The sequence below is a fragment of the Ochotona curzoniae genome, unplaced genomic scaffold, assembly GCF_017591425.1.
Source record: "Ochotona curzoniae isolate NIBS_2020 unplaced genomic scaffold, NIBS_Ocur_1.0 contig_4792, whole genome shotgun sequence".
In the NCBI taxonomy this organism is placed as follows: Eukaryota; Metazoa; Chordata; class Mammalia; order Lagomorpha; family Ochotonidae; genus Ochotona; species Ochotona curzoniae.
In genome coordinates this window covers 2,805,617-2,820,738 of record NW_024466389.1, presented here as the reverse complement: position 1 = coordinate 2,820,738, position 15,122 = coordinate 2,805,617, and the positions used below count along the sequence as shown (strand labels likewise).

At 55.7% G+C, this 15,122-nt stretch overlaps 1 protein-coding gene across 1 annotated transcript in view; it reads left to right on the top strand.

Annotated features, from left to right (window-relative positions):
* The first annotated feature begins 522 nt into the window (after nt 1-522).
* DNAJC11 (DnaJ heat shock protein family (Hsp40) member C11) overlaps nt 523-15,122 on the top strand; it is a 35,593-nt gene continuing 20,993 nt past the window's right edge. The window contains exon 1 of the mRNA XM_040987845.1: nt 523-604. Coding sequence (XP_040843779.1) covers nt 533-604 — 72 coding nt within the window. The 5' untranslated portion in view covers nt 523-532. The remainder of the gene's footprint in view (nt 605-15,122) is intronic.

Sequence of the window (15,122 nt, the reverse complement as noted above, 5' to 3'; positions counted from 1 at the left end):
GGCAGGAGAGTGGCTGGCTGCACGCCGTCAGTGGATAACGGGCATCCATTCTCAGACAGTTTAATTATTTACGTGAGTATAACCAAGACGTCTTTAATAATGCACCAAAGAGCAGGCACCAGGTGGAAATCAATTAGACTAGGCCGATCAGGGACAAATTCATGCCTGGACACAGGGCCCGCAGGGGACAACACTGGTGGCACAAGGGGCCATTCCCTCAACGCCCAGATCTGACTGCAGAGTGCCCCACTCCAGCAAGGGTCCACCGTTCGGGCCCCGGGGCGCCGCCGCTCACCGGGAGACAGGCCTGGGGGCAGGTGGCCCTCGGGCGGGTGGACAGCACGTGTCCGGCGCCCGCCCGCCTCCGGCCGCGCGGGGGCGCAGGGCGCAGGGCGCAGGCGCGCTGTCGGGGCGGCGGGCGGCTCCGCGCCGCCAGGGGCCGCTGTGGCGCCGGCGGGCGGGCGCGCTGTCGGGGCGGCGCGCCCCTCTTGGGCACGGCCTCGCCGGTTTGGCCGGGTGAAAGGTTGCGAAGATGGCGACGGCCTTGAGCGAGGAGGAGCTGGACAATGAAGACTATTACTCGTTGCTGAACGTGCGCAGAGAGGTGAGGCCCGCGGCGAGACGGCCTGGGCGCTGCGGCCGGGCCCGGTCGTCCGGGAGGGCCGAGCTGGCGGCCTCCGCCGCGGCCGCGCACGCCGGTGACCCCCGACGCGCTGCGCCCGCCGCCCGGGGCTGCTGGGGCGGCCTCCGCCGCTGCCCACGGCGGCCGCAGGACCGGACCCCGCCGCTGTGCCCCACGCGGGCCCCGGGCCACGCGCGGCCGACCAGGGAGGCGGGCGACGGCCCCCGACCCGGGCCCCTGGACGTGGAGGAGGACGCGCGCGCGGGGGCGACGGGGACGAGTCCGGCGTGAAGGGCGGGCGGGCTTCCAAGGTCAGGTCGCCGGGGGACGCGGGCAGCAGGTCCTCCTCGCCACGTGGGCCTGCGCCCGGGGCGCACCCTCCTCCCACCCCGTGCGCTTCTCCCCGCAGCCCCATGGCAGGTGTTTCCTTGGGCACACCTGATGTCCCTGCTGGGCAGGTGAACGCGGCTGGACTGCTGTCCCTGGCACCCCACACGGGCGCGCGGTCACCACGGAAGCCTCCGGTGACCCGATTCTGAGAACTCGGCCTTTGCTAGGCCGCCCTACGGCACCTAGGGGTGTTTGTTCTGGGTTAGAACTCGCACTGTAACCCAGGTGAGGCTGAGGGCAAAAAAAAAAAGTTTCTTTTTCACTGAAAATGCAGATTTTTACAGATAGAGGAAAGAGAGGGAGAGAGAGATCTTCCATCTGCCGGTTCACTCCCCAAGTGGCTGCAACTGCGGGAGCTGAGCCGATCAGAAGCCAGGAGCCTCTTCCGGGTCTCCCACGGGGATGCAGGACCGCCAGGCTTGGGCCGTCCTCGACTGCTTTCCCAGGCCCCAAGCAGGGAGCTGGATGGGAAGTGGGACTGCCCAGATTAGGGCTGGTGCCCATATGGGACCCCGGTGCATGCAAGGCGGGGATTTAGCCACTAGGCTATTGCACAGGGCCCTCTTTTAAGGATTTGTTTAGCTGATTGAAAGAGGTTTCTTTTTTAGAGAGAGATCTTTTAGTCACTGGTTCACTCCTCAAGTGGCCACAGCAGCCAGGGCTGGACGAGGCTGAAGCCAGGAGCCCAGAGCTCCATTTGGGTCTCCCAGCGGGTGTGTGACAGGGATCCGGGCACTGGACCCATCTTCCAGGTACAGCAACAGGGAGCTAGATCAGAAAGGGAGCAGGCAGGACTAACTGCTCCAACCGTGGGAAACAGGCAGGAGTTTATTTGTTTCCAGTTCTTAGAGAAAGAGCTGCTGGATGAAGCCAGCCTTTCTGGAATGAGCCTTTGTCTCCACACAGATCGAGTTGGTCTGCTAGTGACGACTTACTGGCCTTGACCTGTTTGTCCGGCTCAGCGGCCCCTCAGCAGCTGCAGGTGGTCGGGGAGATGCGGAGCAGTCAGTCTAGCCAGGGTTCCGGGGAAACATTTATCAGGTATGCCTTGAGACCACTGGGGTTTCCAGGCCTGACAGTGTTACTGGACTAATGGATGGGGGTCACAGAAATATTCCTTTTTATCTTTTTTAAGATATATTCATTTCAGAGGCAGAGAGAAAGGTTTTTCCATCTCCTGGTTCACTCCCCAAATGGCCTCAGCTACCAGGTTGAGCCAGACCAGAGCCAGGGGCTCCATGCTGGTGTACCACACCATGACAGGGGCCCGAGCGCTGGGACCCTCGCTCGCTGCCTTCCCAGACACATCCACTGAGAGCTGTGTCTGAAATGGCGGAAGCACTGGCGTGCCAGGAGGGAGAGCCAGTCCTGCAGCAGCAGCTTGACTGCTGTGCCACAGCACAGGCCCCAGTGAGTGAAAGTGCCTCCCGTGCTTGTGCAGGTGGGATCTGTCTGAAACGCACCCTCCTGTTGGAATCCCTGTGCGTGAAACTGCGTCCTCAGCTCAGGCAGCCAGTTTGTCTTGGGACGCTGGAAGTTCTGCTGTCTGCCCTTGGTTGTGGTTTTTGTTAAGATTTATGCATTTTGGGCTCAGTACTGTGGCCTAGCAGCTAAAGTCCTCACCTTAAAAGTGCCAAGATCCCATTTGGGCACCGGTTCTAATCCTGGGGCCCCACTTCCCATCCAGCTCCCTGCCTGTGGCCTGGGAAAGCAGTCGAGGACAGCCCAAAGCCTTGGGACCCTGCACCCGCGTGGGAGACCTGCAGGAAGGTTTTGGCTCCTGGCTTCGGATCAGCGCAGCACCAGCCATTATGGTCACTTGGGGTATGAATCATTGGGCAGAAGATCTTCCTCTCTGTCTCTATTCATTTTTATCGGAAAAGCAGATTTACAGTGAAGAAGATATTCCATCCTGTGGTCCACTCGTTCACTCCCCAAATGACTGCCACACTGGACCTAAGCCAGTCCAAAGCCAGAAACCTACATGCGATGCCAGCACTTAGCAGTGAAGGGCTAGCCAGTGTCACCGGCACCTGCGCCCTCGAGGGTCCCTGCACCCCTGCTGCTCAGGGGAACCCAGACTTGCCTGAGAGTTCTCAGTCAGAAGCATTTGAGGCACCCTGGTAGTCACATGCCTCCCCACACCCCACCTAGAAGGCAGGCAGACCATGCTCTGCCTGGCGTACCACAGACTGGTAGCACAGACAAACTGGCCCAGTACCACCCTGCTCGGGCTAGGGCCTGGCTTCTGGTTGCAGCCCAGTCCAACCCCGGCCATTGTGACCTTTTGGGGAGTGGACCTATGGATGGAAGATTTGTCTCCCCTCTCTGTCACTCTAGCTTTCAAGTTAATAAGAAAATAAATTTTTAAGAAGTGGAACAAAGGGCCTGGCACAATGCTCAGTTGCTAAATCTTTGCCTTGCATGTGCCGGAATCCCAAATGGGCGCCAGTTCATGTCCCAGCTGCTCCACTTCCCATCCAGCAACCTGTTTGTGTCCTGGGAAAGCAGTCAAGGATGACCCAAAGCCTTGGGACCCGGCACCTGCATGGGAGACCCAGAAGAAGCTCTTGGCTCCTGGCTTCGGATCAGCTCAGCTCTGGCTGTTGTGGCCACTTGGGCATTGAAAGTGCAGATGGAAGATCTTTCTGTCTCTGTTTCTCTCTGTATATCTGCCTTTCCAGTAAAAATAATTTTTTAAAAAGGGGGAAAAAAAAGCCTCAAGTAGGTACACACAGGGCCCTAGCAGCACTGAGGTGCCTTCTGAGCCCTCAGCCAGCTCCCTGACCGCCTCTGGCACTCATCCCAGTCAGGGAGGGTGAGTCTGGAAAGATGTGTGTCCGTGTCCACCGCCATGCCCACAACTTCCTGTCTGTAACCGTAAGCTGGGTCAGTGTGGCCCTTGGTGTGAGGGGTGAAGCTCAGAACCAAGCTCTACACAGGTGAAGAGCGTTGTGTGAGCGTGAGGCTGCGGGGCAGCAGTCCAGCCCTGGAGTCCTACCCCCGGGATGACCTTGAACGGGTCCCTAGCCTGCAGAATGGAGCTCCAGCTCCGAGAGGCCGGAGGGAGGCTGCTCGCACAGGGCCTTGTCGCTGCTGTTCTGTGTGGGTGCCCCAGGGGAGCAGCTTAACCTTTCCGTCAGTGAGCGGTTGAGAGGTCATGGCAGTGCGTTAGGCACGTGCACGGTGCAGAGCTCCTCGCTGAGTGTGGCTGTGTGTAAGCAGGTGCACGAGCAGGGCTCCTCGCTGAGTGTGGCTGTGTGTAAGCAGGTGCACGAGCAGGGCTCCTCACTGAGTGTCACTGTGTGTAAGCAGGTGCACGGTGCAGGGCTCCTCACTGAGTGTGGCTGTGTGTAAGCAGGTGCACAGTGCAGGGCTCCTCACTGAGTGTGGCTGTGTGTAAGCAGGTGCACAGTGCAGGGCTCCTCGCTGAGTGTGGCTGTGTGTAAGCAGGTGCACAGTGCAGGGCTCCTCGCTGAGTGTGGCTGTGTGTAAGCAGGTGCACGGTGCAGGGCTCCTCGCTGAGTGTGGCTGTGTGTAAGCAGGTGCACGGTGCAGGGCTCCTCGCTGAGTGTGGCTGTGTGTAAGCAGGTGCACGGTGCAGGGCTCCTCGCTGAGTGTCACTGTGTGTAAGTGGGTGCACGGTGCAGGGCTCCTCGCTGAGTGTGGCTGTGTGTAAGTGGGTGCACGGTGCAGGGCTCCTCGCTGAGTGTCACTGTGTGTAAGCAGGTGCACAGTGCAGGGCTCCTCGCTGAGTGTCACTGTGTGTAAGCGGGTGCACGGTGCAGGGCTCCTCGCTGAGTGTGGCTGTGTGTAAGCGGGTGCTCAGTCAGTATTTGTCCATCAGCAGGAGGCTTTGCTTTTCCAAAATGCTAACCTGCTCTTGGTGCCTTCATCCTGGGGCTATCCACACCAAGTGTTGGGCTGTGGGTTCCTCACGTTATGTTGTCTTTCTCTGCTGACAAGGCCTAGTTTTAACAGCTGTCAGGGCTGCCTCCTGCACTCGAGGGTGGGGAGCCTCTCTGGGAATTAAGGCTGTAAGAAAGCCCTGCCAAGACGGCTGCTGGCTCTGAAGAGGACCCCCAGAGATGAGGGGTGCCCACGGGGGCTCAGAAGCTGCTGGGGGGCTGGGTTTGGTGGGGTGTGGCCTGTTGAGGATGCCCAGCCAGTTGCACTGCCCTCTCCCAGTGCAACTAGCAAGCAATGCCAGAGTAAGTTTGGCTGTGGAATTTTAGATTTTTATTAAACTTTCAAATTTATTTTATTTACACTCTGTCTTGTTCACGAAAGGATTTAAGACAACTAGTAGATGAAACAATAAAATGGGGACATAGGTTTTACGGAGGCTGCAGTGTTGGTGAGTTCCTCCTCCCCCGCCCATGGTGGCCCGCCACCACACAGGCTCCTGGGGAGGAGCTGGCGGTTGGGAGCGGCAGCCCGCCTGCTGAGGGCCTTTTCTGCAGAAGCCAGGGATTGTCCAGCAGGAGAGTGCGAGATTCTTGTGTGTGCATGCCAGTACAGGGTCTGGCACAGTCCATCACCCCAGTCAGCTGGTGATTGCAATTGCTGTGTCAATTCTGTTTCCCGCCCTGTCTTCCACATGAGCCAGTGGGTGCTGAAGTCCAGCCTGATTGTGCCCACCACACAAACCAGTGGGAGCTGCAGCAGTCAGAGCGACCCGCAGTAACTCTCACCAGACCCGCCCCTGCCCTGGTTCCCGTGCTTGTCCACATGTACTGCAGACTTGTCCCGTCTGTCCCACATCCCATTCAGCTCTCCTACATGTCAGTGGGCATTGAAGCCTGGTTCAGCCCAACCAGCCTGACTATCCAGAAAAATAGGCAGCATTCTGTGAGCACCTGTGCCCTGGGTGCCCTGGAAGCAGGATCAGAGGACAGCTGAGGGCACATCACCTGGGACTTGCGTGTTAGGCATTGCTTGGCACCATTTAAAATGACCAGAAGTGGTGGCACTTCTGAAGGGGTCAGCGTGATGACGGTGACCTTGAGGCACATGACCTGACAGCTGGCACTGGGCTTGGTGTCACAGCCACTTCTCTGAGCCTGTTACCTCCCTGTTGCGGGGCTCCATGCGTGAGTGGAGTGCAGGTGAGACCCCATCCCTGTGAAAGGGTCCTGGTGTGTCCACCTTGGGGCGGCTGGGGCTTGGCATGCTGTAAGTGTGGTATGCTGTAAGTATGGGGTCCTCCTCGTTGCTTTCCTGTGACTCCCAAATGGGGCCACCTGAGTCAGGGCTGACGACTGGCTCTATTCCTCCTCCGCCATAGATGGTTGCTTGGTCTCTTGGCTCCTCGGTGGTGGTGTTGGATGCTGGGGGTCTGACGCCCAGCCTCGGGTTTGAGTTCTCAAGCCTGTGGAAACCCTGTCGGGATTGCTCTGCTGCCTGGAGTCCACACAGGTGGCTCTGGGACCGCCTAGCCCCTTCTGCACTGCCCCCGCCCTGCTCCCTTCCTTGCCAGGTGCTCATTCTCTGTGCTTTCTGGGGACTCCTGTCCCAGGGCTCATCGCTTACCGCCTTGATTGCAGCCCAAGGCAGCAGCCAATTGTGATCCAGCACTTACTTATAAGGGGAGGATTCGCCAGTTGAGCCTTTGCACCAGGCCCCTTTGTTTCCATTTTGCTCAATTTTTATTTTTTATTTATTTTATTATTCTTTATTTACATTATTTTTAAAAGATTTTTTATTGTTTTCTTAATATATCTGATGTAAAAGGAAATTTTAAAGGAGAAGCCCCACCCAGTCTCCCACCCACCCCAGGTCCTGGATATGGGGCATGCTCCAAGGGTCTTGCTCAAGTGGTTTTGATAGTTCAACAGGTCTGAATTGCTGCCACTCTCACCACTCCAAGCATGATGGGGTCGTTGAAGAATCCATTGATTGACATAAGATTTATTTATTTTTGTCGAAAATGCTGGTTCACTCCCCAAGTGGCCACAACAGCTGAAGCTGAGCCAATCTGAAGCCAGGAGCCAGGAGCTTCTTCCAGGTCTCCCACATGCATACAGGGTCCCAAGGCTTTGGGCCGTCCTCGACTGCTTTCCCAGGCCACGAAAGGGGAACTGGATGGAAAGTGGAGCAGCTGGGACACAAACTGGTGCCCATTTGGGATCCCTGCGTGTGCAAGGCGAGGACTTAGCAACTGAGCCAATCGTGCTGGGCCTTGGACTTATGTTCCTAAGGAGCTCATTGCAGGTTCAGCAGTCTAGTCATTCTAGGAAACTTGCTCTTGGGAGATGTCTTAGCTTTCAGTTTGGTGAATCAGAGTTTTCACTCAGGGAAATTGTTTAAAGCTAGATATGAGAACAGCAAAGCAGACGTGTGCCTGGGCTTTAGTGTGCCAGGACCAGTGAGGACCATGCACCCCGCAGTGTCTGGGAGAGGGACGGCGGCTCTGCCCCGCTGGGCACCGCGGATTCCAGCTGGCAGAGTGACCGTTCTCTCCTGGTACGGCGGCAGAAGTGGACATTGTTCCGTGTGTGCCATACCGGCACCAGTAGTGGTCTTTCTCAAGGACAGTGCATTTCTGCAGGAGCCCATGAATTTTATGCAGTTGCTTTTTTTATCTGTGTACAGCTGAATTTTCACCAGACACAGGTTGGTCTCAGTTCACATCCTGCTCCCCTTGTGTCACTTACCTGGACTGCTCAGCAGAATGCGTTAGGAGTTAGGACAGCCTGCACCTTGGCTCCCATTGCTGCATGATGCAGAGCATTGCTGGACTCTAGCTTTGAGGATGGACTCATGGGCAGGAACCGTGTGCCTGTTTTCCCGTGTCAATGCAGAGGGCAGGAGAAACGGCCTCAGGGTGTGGCAGGGAAGTGAGTGAGGCCTGACCAGAGCAGTGCAGTGGGCAGGCTGTGCGGGCTTTGCTGGTAGTGAGGCCTGACCAGAGCAGTGCAGTGGGCAGGCTGTGCGGGCTTTGCTGGTAGTGAGGCCTGACCAGAGCAGTGCAGTGGGCGGGCTGTGCGGGCTTTGCTGTTGTGGCCAGGTCCAGTTAAAGGCTGCATTTGCACGAGGTGCGTGTGAGTTAGGCCCTTAGCGTCCTCAGTGTCTACTGAAGGCCCCTCATCACAGTCTGCACGGCGGCCCTGACTCAGCAGAACGCGTCATCTGTCTTGGTGTTATTAGCTCTCAAATCCGCTTTATCCTTTAAAGTGTGTGAGTACCAAGTGTCATTTAGAAAATGCAGATTTTTACTAGCTGATGCAGTTTATGTCAATCACGTTGTTGTGGAACATATGGACAGTAATGAATTTCCGATAGTAGCAATTAGGTAAATTGTCCAAAATCCAATAGCATAGAGTTTGTAGGGGCTTAGTTGATGAAATTCAGTAACATAGATAGGGACTGGAATTTTGAGTTTGAAACTGCAAACTTCAGCAACAAAAACTTGGTGGCTTTCGTGTTCCTGGACTGAGTGTGAGAGTGAGGTATTTTTAAATCTCTCCTGCCGTGCTCTGTCCCGTCTCTGGCTGTTGTGGAATAGCTCTGGTGCTGTGTTCCGAAGACAGACTGGGCCTGCCAGCCCGGGCAGAACGGTACTTGCTTCTCTCCGAGCCACAGCGCCATCCAAGGAGTGATGCGCCAGGGTGATGCTCATGGCTCCCAGGTGCCAGTGTGAAGCAGAGGCCCTCTGCAGTGGTCCCGGAGCACGAGGGCTCTGTCAGCCTGGGGACACTGCCAGGTGGGCCGTAGCTGCTGAGACATGCATGTTGGGATTCTTAGATGGTTATCAGAGCAGCATGTTGGCCCAGGGCCGTGATGGGCTTCTTGGTGGAAGGACCCCCTTACATCGGATCCCAAAGAGCTTTTGTGTGTATAACTTGCTATTGAATTAAATGTTAAAACTGGGTAACTGATGCAACCCTGTTGCAGAACAAGACACAAATACAGATGTAGCGTTTCACAGTGTGGGTACAAGAAGCAAAGGGCTTGGACCTTCTTGTGCTGCTTTCCCAGGCACCTGAGCCGGGATCCATGTGTGTCTGATATGTGCGTGTTCGTATGTGTATCTGTACCCAAGAGGCCCTTTTTAACAAGAATTCTAACAGAAGGATTTTTTGTAATAAATATGATGATGTTTACATTGTTGGGAGGGATGCCTACGCCTGTGGATTACAGGTTAGGGTGGGGAGCTTCCAGAAACGGGGAACTGTTTCCAGTCTCCTTTTGTCTTCCTGTATTTGGGGAACGTGGGCAGAGAAAGGGAAGATGGCCACTAGGTGTCATCCCAGGGTACCTGATGTGGAGCGTGTTCCGATGCTGTAGGGCCAGAGACTGCGTCCTGACAGAGGAGTTCCTCTCAGTCACAGACCTCACGCACACTGATGAGTTCTTGGCCCACTTCCTGTCCTGGCAGGTGCAGCAGCTTGCCCAACCAGCCCACACCCATTCCGGCTATAGCCCAGTCACGCCTGGTCCACCCGCAGACGCAATTCTCACATGGTTTGGTGGGTGCCGAGACCTAGCCCAGCCTGTCCTACACCCACTCTAGCTCTTGGGAGCATCAGTGGGTGCAGAAACGTAGCGCAGTCTGGCACACCCCAGACCCATGCCAAGATGTGCTGCAGCCATGTTCAGCTGAGTTCACCACCTCCATTCTGGCTCTCACACTCACCAGTGGGAACCCCAGCCCAGCCAAGGAATCCCCTTAGCCCCCTGACCAGGCCCACTCCCAGCGACAGCTTACACATGCCACTGGTTGCTCCAACCCAGCCCAGCATAACCCATCACCCAACTTGGTCTTTGCCATCAGATGCTGGAGCCTAGCCCTGCCCAGCCTGCCTCAACCCTGGGTTTCTTGCAAACAGTAGATGTGATAGCCTAGCCTAGCCTGGCATGACCTGGCCTGCCTGGTCCAACCACCCCACCCTGCCCTCACCCCGACCAACACCCAACCCTGACTCACGTGCTCACCAGCAAGAGTAACAGCTCACCAGGGGAGTTCCCCAAGTTGCCCCACCATGCCTACTCCCAGACTCAGATCTCTCGTGTGCCAGCAGGTGCTAGGCCCTTACCTGGCACAGGCTTTTGAGTGGTCATGCCTAGCTCAGCCTATCACCACCCCCAACCCTTGTGCAAACCAGCTGGTATGGCAGTCCCACAGGGGTGATCCCATGATCCCCCAAAGAATCTCCCAGGCTCAGTTCTCTTGCATGCTGGGTGTCATGGCCCAGCTTCACATGGTTCATGTCCTGTGCTGGCAGGCAGTGGTTGATCCCAACAGTCCCAGCTCGGATCGCCCACGTGGACAGGTGTATTAATTTGGCTCCCGTCCTCTAACTTCGCCCTTCCAAACCAGCCGGTCTCAGCCCCCTTGTTACCTGCGAGCTCAGTAGCCTGGTTTGTGGAAATCCCCAGAAGTCACTGCACCTGTCAGATTCTCCCTCGGCAGTCCTCTCCCCGACCCCTGCCACGTCTCCAGATCTGCTCCTCTGCCTCCCGTGAGCACACAGATCCGCAAGTCCAGTCTTCCCGCAGTGTGCTGTGCCAACCTGGGGCTGCGTGCCCACCGCCCAGGTCCCCAGACTTTGTCTGCTGGCATGCCAGCATCTGCCCTCCACATATCTTTTAAAAATAGGCATCTGTGCTGGCACATTGAGTGTTACCCAGGCCCAGGTGCCCACCAGCTGTTAGCTGCATCTCTCAGCAGTGACACTTGCCTGATGCAGTGCACCCTAGCCAGTTAACCACAGCTCGAGTGGCAGCGTTCATTTGGGAGGCAGCGAGGGAATTCTGTTGGCCCTCTCCTGAAATGGCTACAAAGCGGGCTGAGCTGGTGCCAAAGCCAGCAGCTGAGGGCTCCTTCTTGGTCTCCCACACAGTGACAGGACCCAGTTTTTTCTGCCGTCACCTCTGCCTTCCAGGATCATCCCTGGCAGAAAGCTGGAATTGGACCAGGAATTAAATGGAGGGTTTTTTTTAAATGATTTATTTATTCGTTTATTTTTTTATTGGAAAGGCAGGTTTATGTAGGAAGGACAGAGAAAGATCTTCCATCTGCTGGTGCACTTCCCAGGTGACCACAGCTGCTGGAGCTGAGCCAACCCGAAGGCAGGAACCAGGAGTTTGTTCTGGGTCTCCCATGCGGATGCAGGGTCCCAAGGCTTTGGGCCGTCCTTGACTGCTTTCCCAGTTCACAAGCAGGGACCTGGATGGGAAGTGGGGCAGCTGGGATATGAACCGGCACCCATATGGGATCAGGGTACATGCAAGGTAAGAATTTAGCCCCTCGTCACTGTGCTGAGCCCCGGAGGCACCTTGATGTGGGCCAAGGTTAGGTCAGATGGCTGTTTCTTGTTTTCATTTTTTTAATTGTTTGACAAGCAGAAGGGGATGGAGGGAGAGCCCCCTCTCCATTGCTGCTCTCCAAATGCCACAGCAGCCAGAATTGGACTTCCTGTGTCTCCCTGCGTGTGCGTGAGCAGGAAGTTGGTGTTGGAAGAGCCCGGACGGTCTCTGAGGCACTCGCATCAGAGGCGGCCATCTTGCCTGGTGACGTAGCTCTGGTCGGCCACCATCACTGCTGCTCATGCTGTCCCGGGAGCTCCCCGGCGCTGATGCTCTCACCTGGTCCTGAAAATGTTGTCGTAGTGTGTTGTGTTTTTCATTTTTATTTATCTCTACGTGTATTTTCTAATTCTGTTAGCTTTCTGGTGATTCTGTTTCAATTTGTTGTTTATTTAGAGAATGTTGTTTAATATCTGCAAACGTATTTCTTCAGTTTTGCTTGTATTACTAATTTCTGACTCCACCCCTGTGCGGTGGAAGATACATCGTCCTGTGCGCTCAGCTGGAATAGGCCCAGGCTTGACGGGTGGCCTCCCGGTTAGTCAGCCAGTGAGAATGTAACCACGTGATTGAAGTGGTAGAACTTTCTGTACCTAAACCGTGATACATTTCTTAATTTTGTTATAGAATTCTAGGAGTAAGTATCCTTCTTGATGATATCTCGTTACGTTTTGAAGTGATCCCAGTATTTTTATGATAGTGAGAGAGGTTATCATTTATGAAATATCGAACTAGTGACCTTAACGATTCAGTAATGATGAAAGGCCCAATCTAACCTTTTATTGAATGTGATATTTATTAAAAATGAAACTTCTCATCTCCATTATTTAATCAATAGCACATTATGCTGTTTAATAATGTGATAAAAAAAATGTGTCACAGAGTGGATGTTCTCTCCCTTGTCATATAGTTTAATTTTAATAACCAGGAAATGGCATTCTAACCTAAAGTCAGCTAAATATGTCTGTCCAATCTTGTAACTTTTATGAGTTGAGGTAGAGCAGTTAAATTGTCAGAAAGGAAATAATTTCTAATGACTAAACCGCTCCCATAACCACCTAATGTAAATCAGCCAGAAGCTGCGTTTTTATTTCCCCGTTATTTTCTGTTTGTGTCTAAAACACTGACCATCAGTACAGGTGGCATGTTGGCCGATGAGGCAGGAAATGCATTACATGTTTACCATTGGCGGGAAGGGGGCGTACGCCAGGAAGAAGACAAGGGAGAAATGTGGAGGTGAAAACCCTGGGCCCTTCCCTGCCAGGACCCAGTCTTTTGTTGAAACAGAAAGCGTGGACTAAGAAGGGCTGTCCCCAGAGCGTGTGGGCCTGCCAGGCTGCTGCCCTGCGTGGGGGTCCTCGCTGTCCCCACGCCAACGCAGTCCCTCTGCTGCCTGCGTGGGGGTCCTCGCTGTCCCCACGCCAACGCAGTCCCTCCGCTGCCTGCGTGGGGGTCCTCGCTGTCCCCACACCAAAGCAGTTCCTCGCTGTCCCCACACCAACGCAGTCCCTCCGCTGCCCTGCGTGGGGGTCCTCGCTGTCCCCACGCCAACGCAGTCCCTCCGCTGCCTGCGTGGGGGTCCTCGCTGTCCCCACACCAAGACAGTCCCTCCGCTGCCTGCGTGGGGTTCCTCGCTGTCCCCACACCAAGGCAGTCTCTCTTTTGCATCGCTCAGGTCTCCTAAAGGATGTGGGAATTGGGTGGCCACATTCCCACTCTGTTGTCACGCACTGGTACAGGTACTTCCTGTTCCCCGTTTGCCCCTCCAACAGCTGTGAGAGGGGTGCTGTTGTCGAGGTTCTGGGGAAACCAGAGGCTTCATACAAGCTGCTCTCCGAGCCGGGCACCTACCAGTGCAGCGAGGGACCTGGGTTGAGCTCCTGACGCTCGTCCTTGGCCTGGCACAGCCTCAGCAGATATCTGGGGAAGTGAACCACGATGGGCAATCTGTCATTCTTTGTGTCTGCTTTCAGATAATAAACTGTGATTTCAAAGGTTTTGCTGTAGTGGACACTGTTGGTTTTGTTCTTACACTGTGCCAGAGAGACCTGGGTCACAGCTCCCACTTCCACACACAGGCCGTGTGTCTCAAGTGCCAGCGTGGACAGCTGGTATGTTGTACAGCTCATCAGTAAAGGGAGCGGAGAAGAGAGGGAGGCATTCGACATAACTGTTAAGCCGTGTGGTTCCCAAGGCCACCCCTAAGGGAAAATAGAGGCTGGTCAGCCGTGGGAGTGGGCAGAATCTGGTCTTAGAGAGCAGGGAAGCTTAGTCTGCACGGGCTTGAACCTGTCTCTGGAAGATCAGCACAGGGCCACTTTCAGGAGCTCCAACAGGAAGTGACAGATGCACTTTCACTGAGCTAGCAGGCCGCCCTGTGGCTGGTCCAGCACCTGTGTCAAGTTCAAGCTGAGAGGCCCTTGGAGATCATCCAGCCGACCCCCTGGCCTGGCCCGCTGCAGCCTCTGCGCTCCTGTGGCCATGTCACCTGTCCCCTTGTGGAGTCCTCCATGGAGAACTCTGTAGAGGCACGGTTGACCCAGTTCTCCAGTGCCGAGTGAGGTGTATACAGAGACGGGAATTTATTTGTGCCAGCAGTTCTTCCTGAAGTACAGAAAAATTTGACCTGTTTGGTGAACAACTCATTAGTAGAACTGAGAGAATGCAGAAATAGGAGTGTGGCCTGACCTGGTCCCTGCGATGGCCTCCTTGGCCTCTCCTGGGGAACCTGCACTCCAGTCCTGACGCACCAATGCTTGCCTTGGAAGGCCGAGCTCCTGGGGCACCCCCACTGCGCTCTGGGGGGCCGAGCTCCTGGGGGGCTGAGCTCCTGGGGCACCCCCACTGCCCTCTGGGGGCCGAGCTCCTGGGGTGCCCCCACTGCGCTCTGGAGGGCTGAGTTCCTGGGGGGCCCACACCACTGGTTTTGGGCCTTCTGGACTTTTTTTTTTTTAAGATTTATTTTATTTTATTTGGAAAGGCGGATTTACAGAGAGGAGAGACAGAGAGCAAGATCTTCCGTCCAATGATTCACTCTCCAAGTGAGCGCAATGGCCGATGCTATGCCGATCTGCAGTCAGAAGCCTCTTCCGGGTTTCCCACGCGGGTGCAGGGTCCCAAAGCTTTGGGCTGTCCTCGACTGCTTTCCCAGGCCACAGACAGGGAGCTGGATGGGAAGTGGGGCCCCAGGATTAGAACCGGCGCCCATATGGGATCCTGGAGCGTGCAAGGTGAGGACCTTAACCACCTGCGCCATCGCGCTGAGCCCTGGACTTTTCAGAAGGACAGCTCAGGAGACGGAGAGGCGTGGGGGCAGCAGGGCTGGGAGGGAGTCCTGGGAGGGGAGGTGGGGGAAGTGTTCACTCACGGCCTTGCAGAATCAGAGGCTGAAGCACATGTCTGTGCATCTCACAGTTCTGTCTTTGCAGCACTGATGTGTATTGTCGGCTTGGTCCAAAGTGGACTGAATGCCTGTCACTTTGTTAAGCTGCACAGATTCTCAGCAGAGAGGGCCTTTCCTGGTTCTTGTTAGATCACTGAGGTGGAGGTGTGAACCAGGCGCTGGGACATTTTAGTTCCAGCTCAGAACATGGTGAGCCAGGCTGGGGAATCGAGCTTCCGTACCGTCTGGGAATAGTGTTTGCGGCACAGTGGTCCCAGTTGGTGCATGTAGCTGGTCACCCGTCAGTGGTGGGAATGAAAGCGTGACCATGTGTCCCTTTGGCCAGGATGACGCACGGGTGGCCATGTGGCTGCAGGTCCCTTCCTCGCTCTGCTTCCGGCCTTCCTCGTGTTGGAG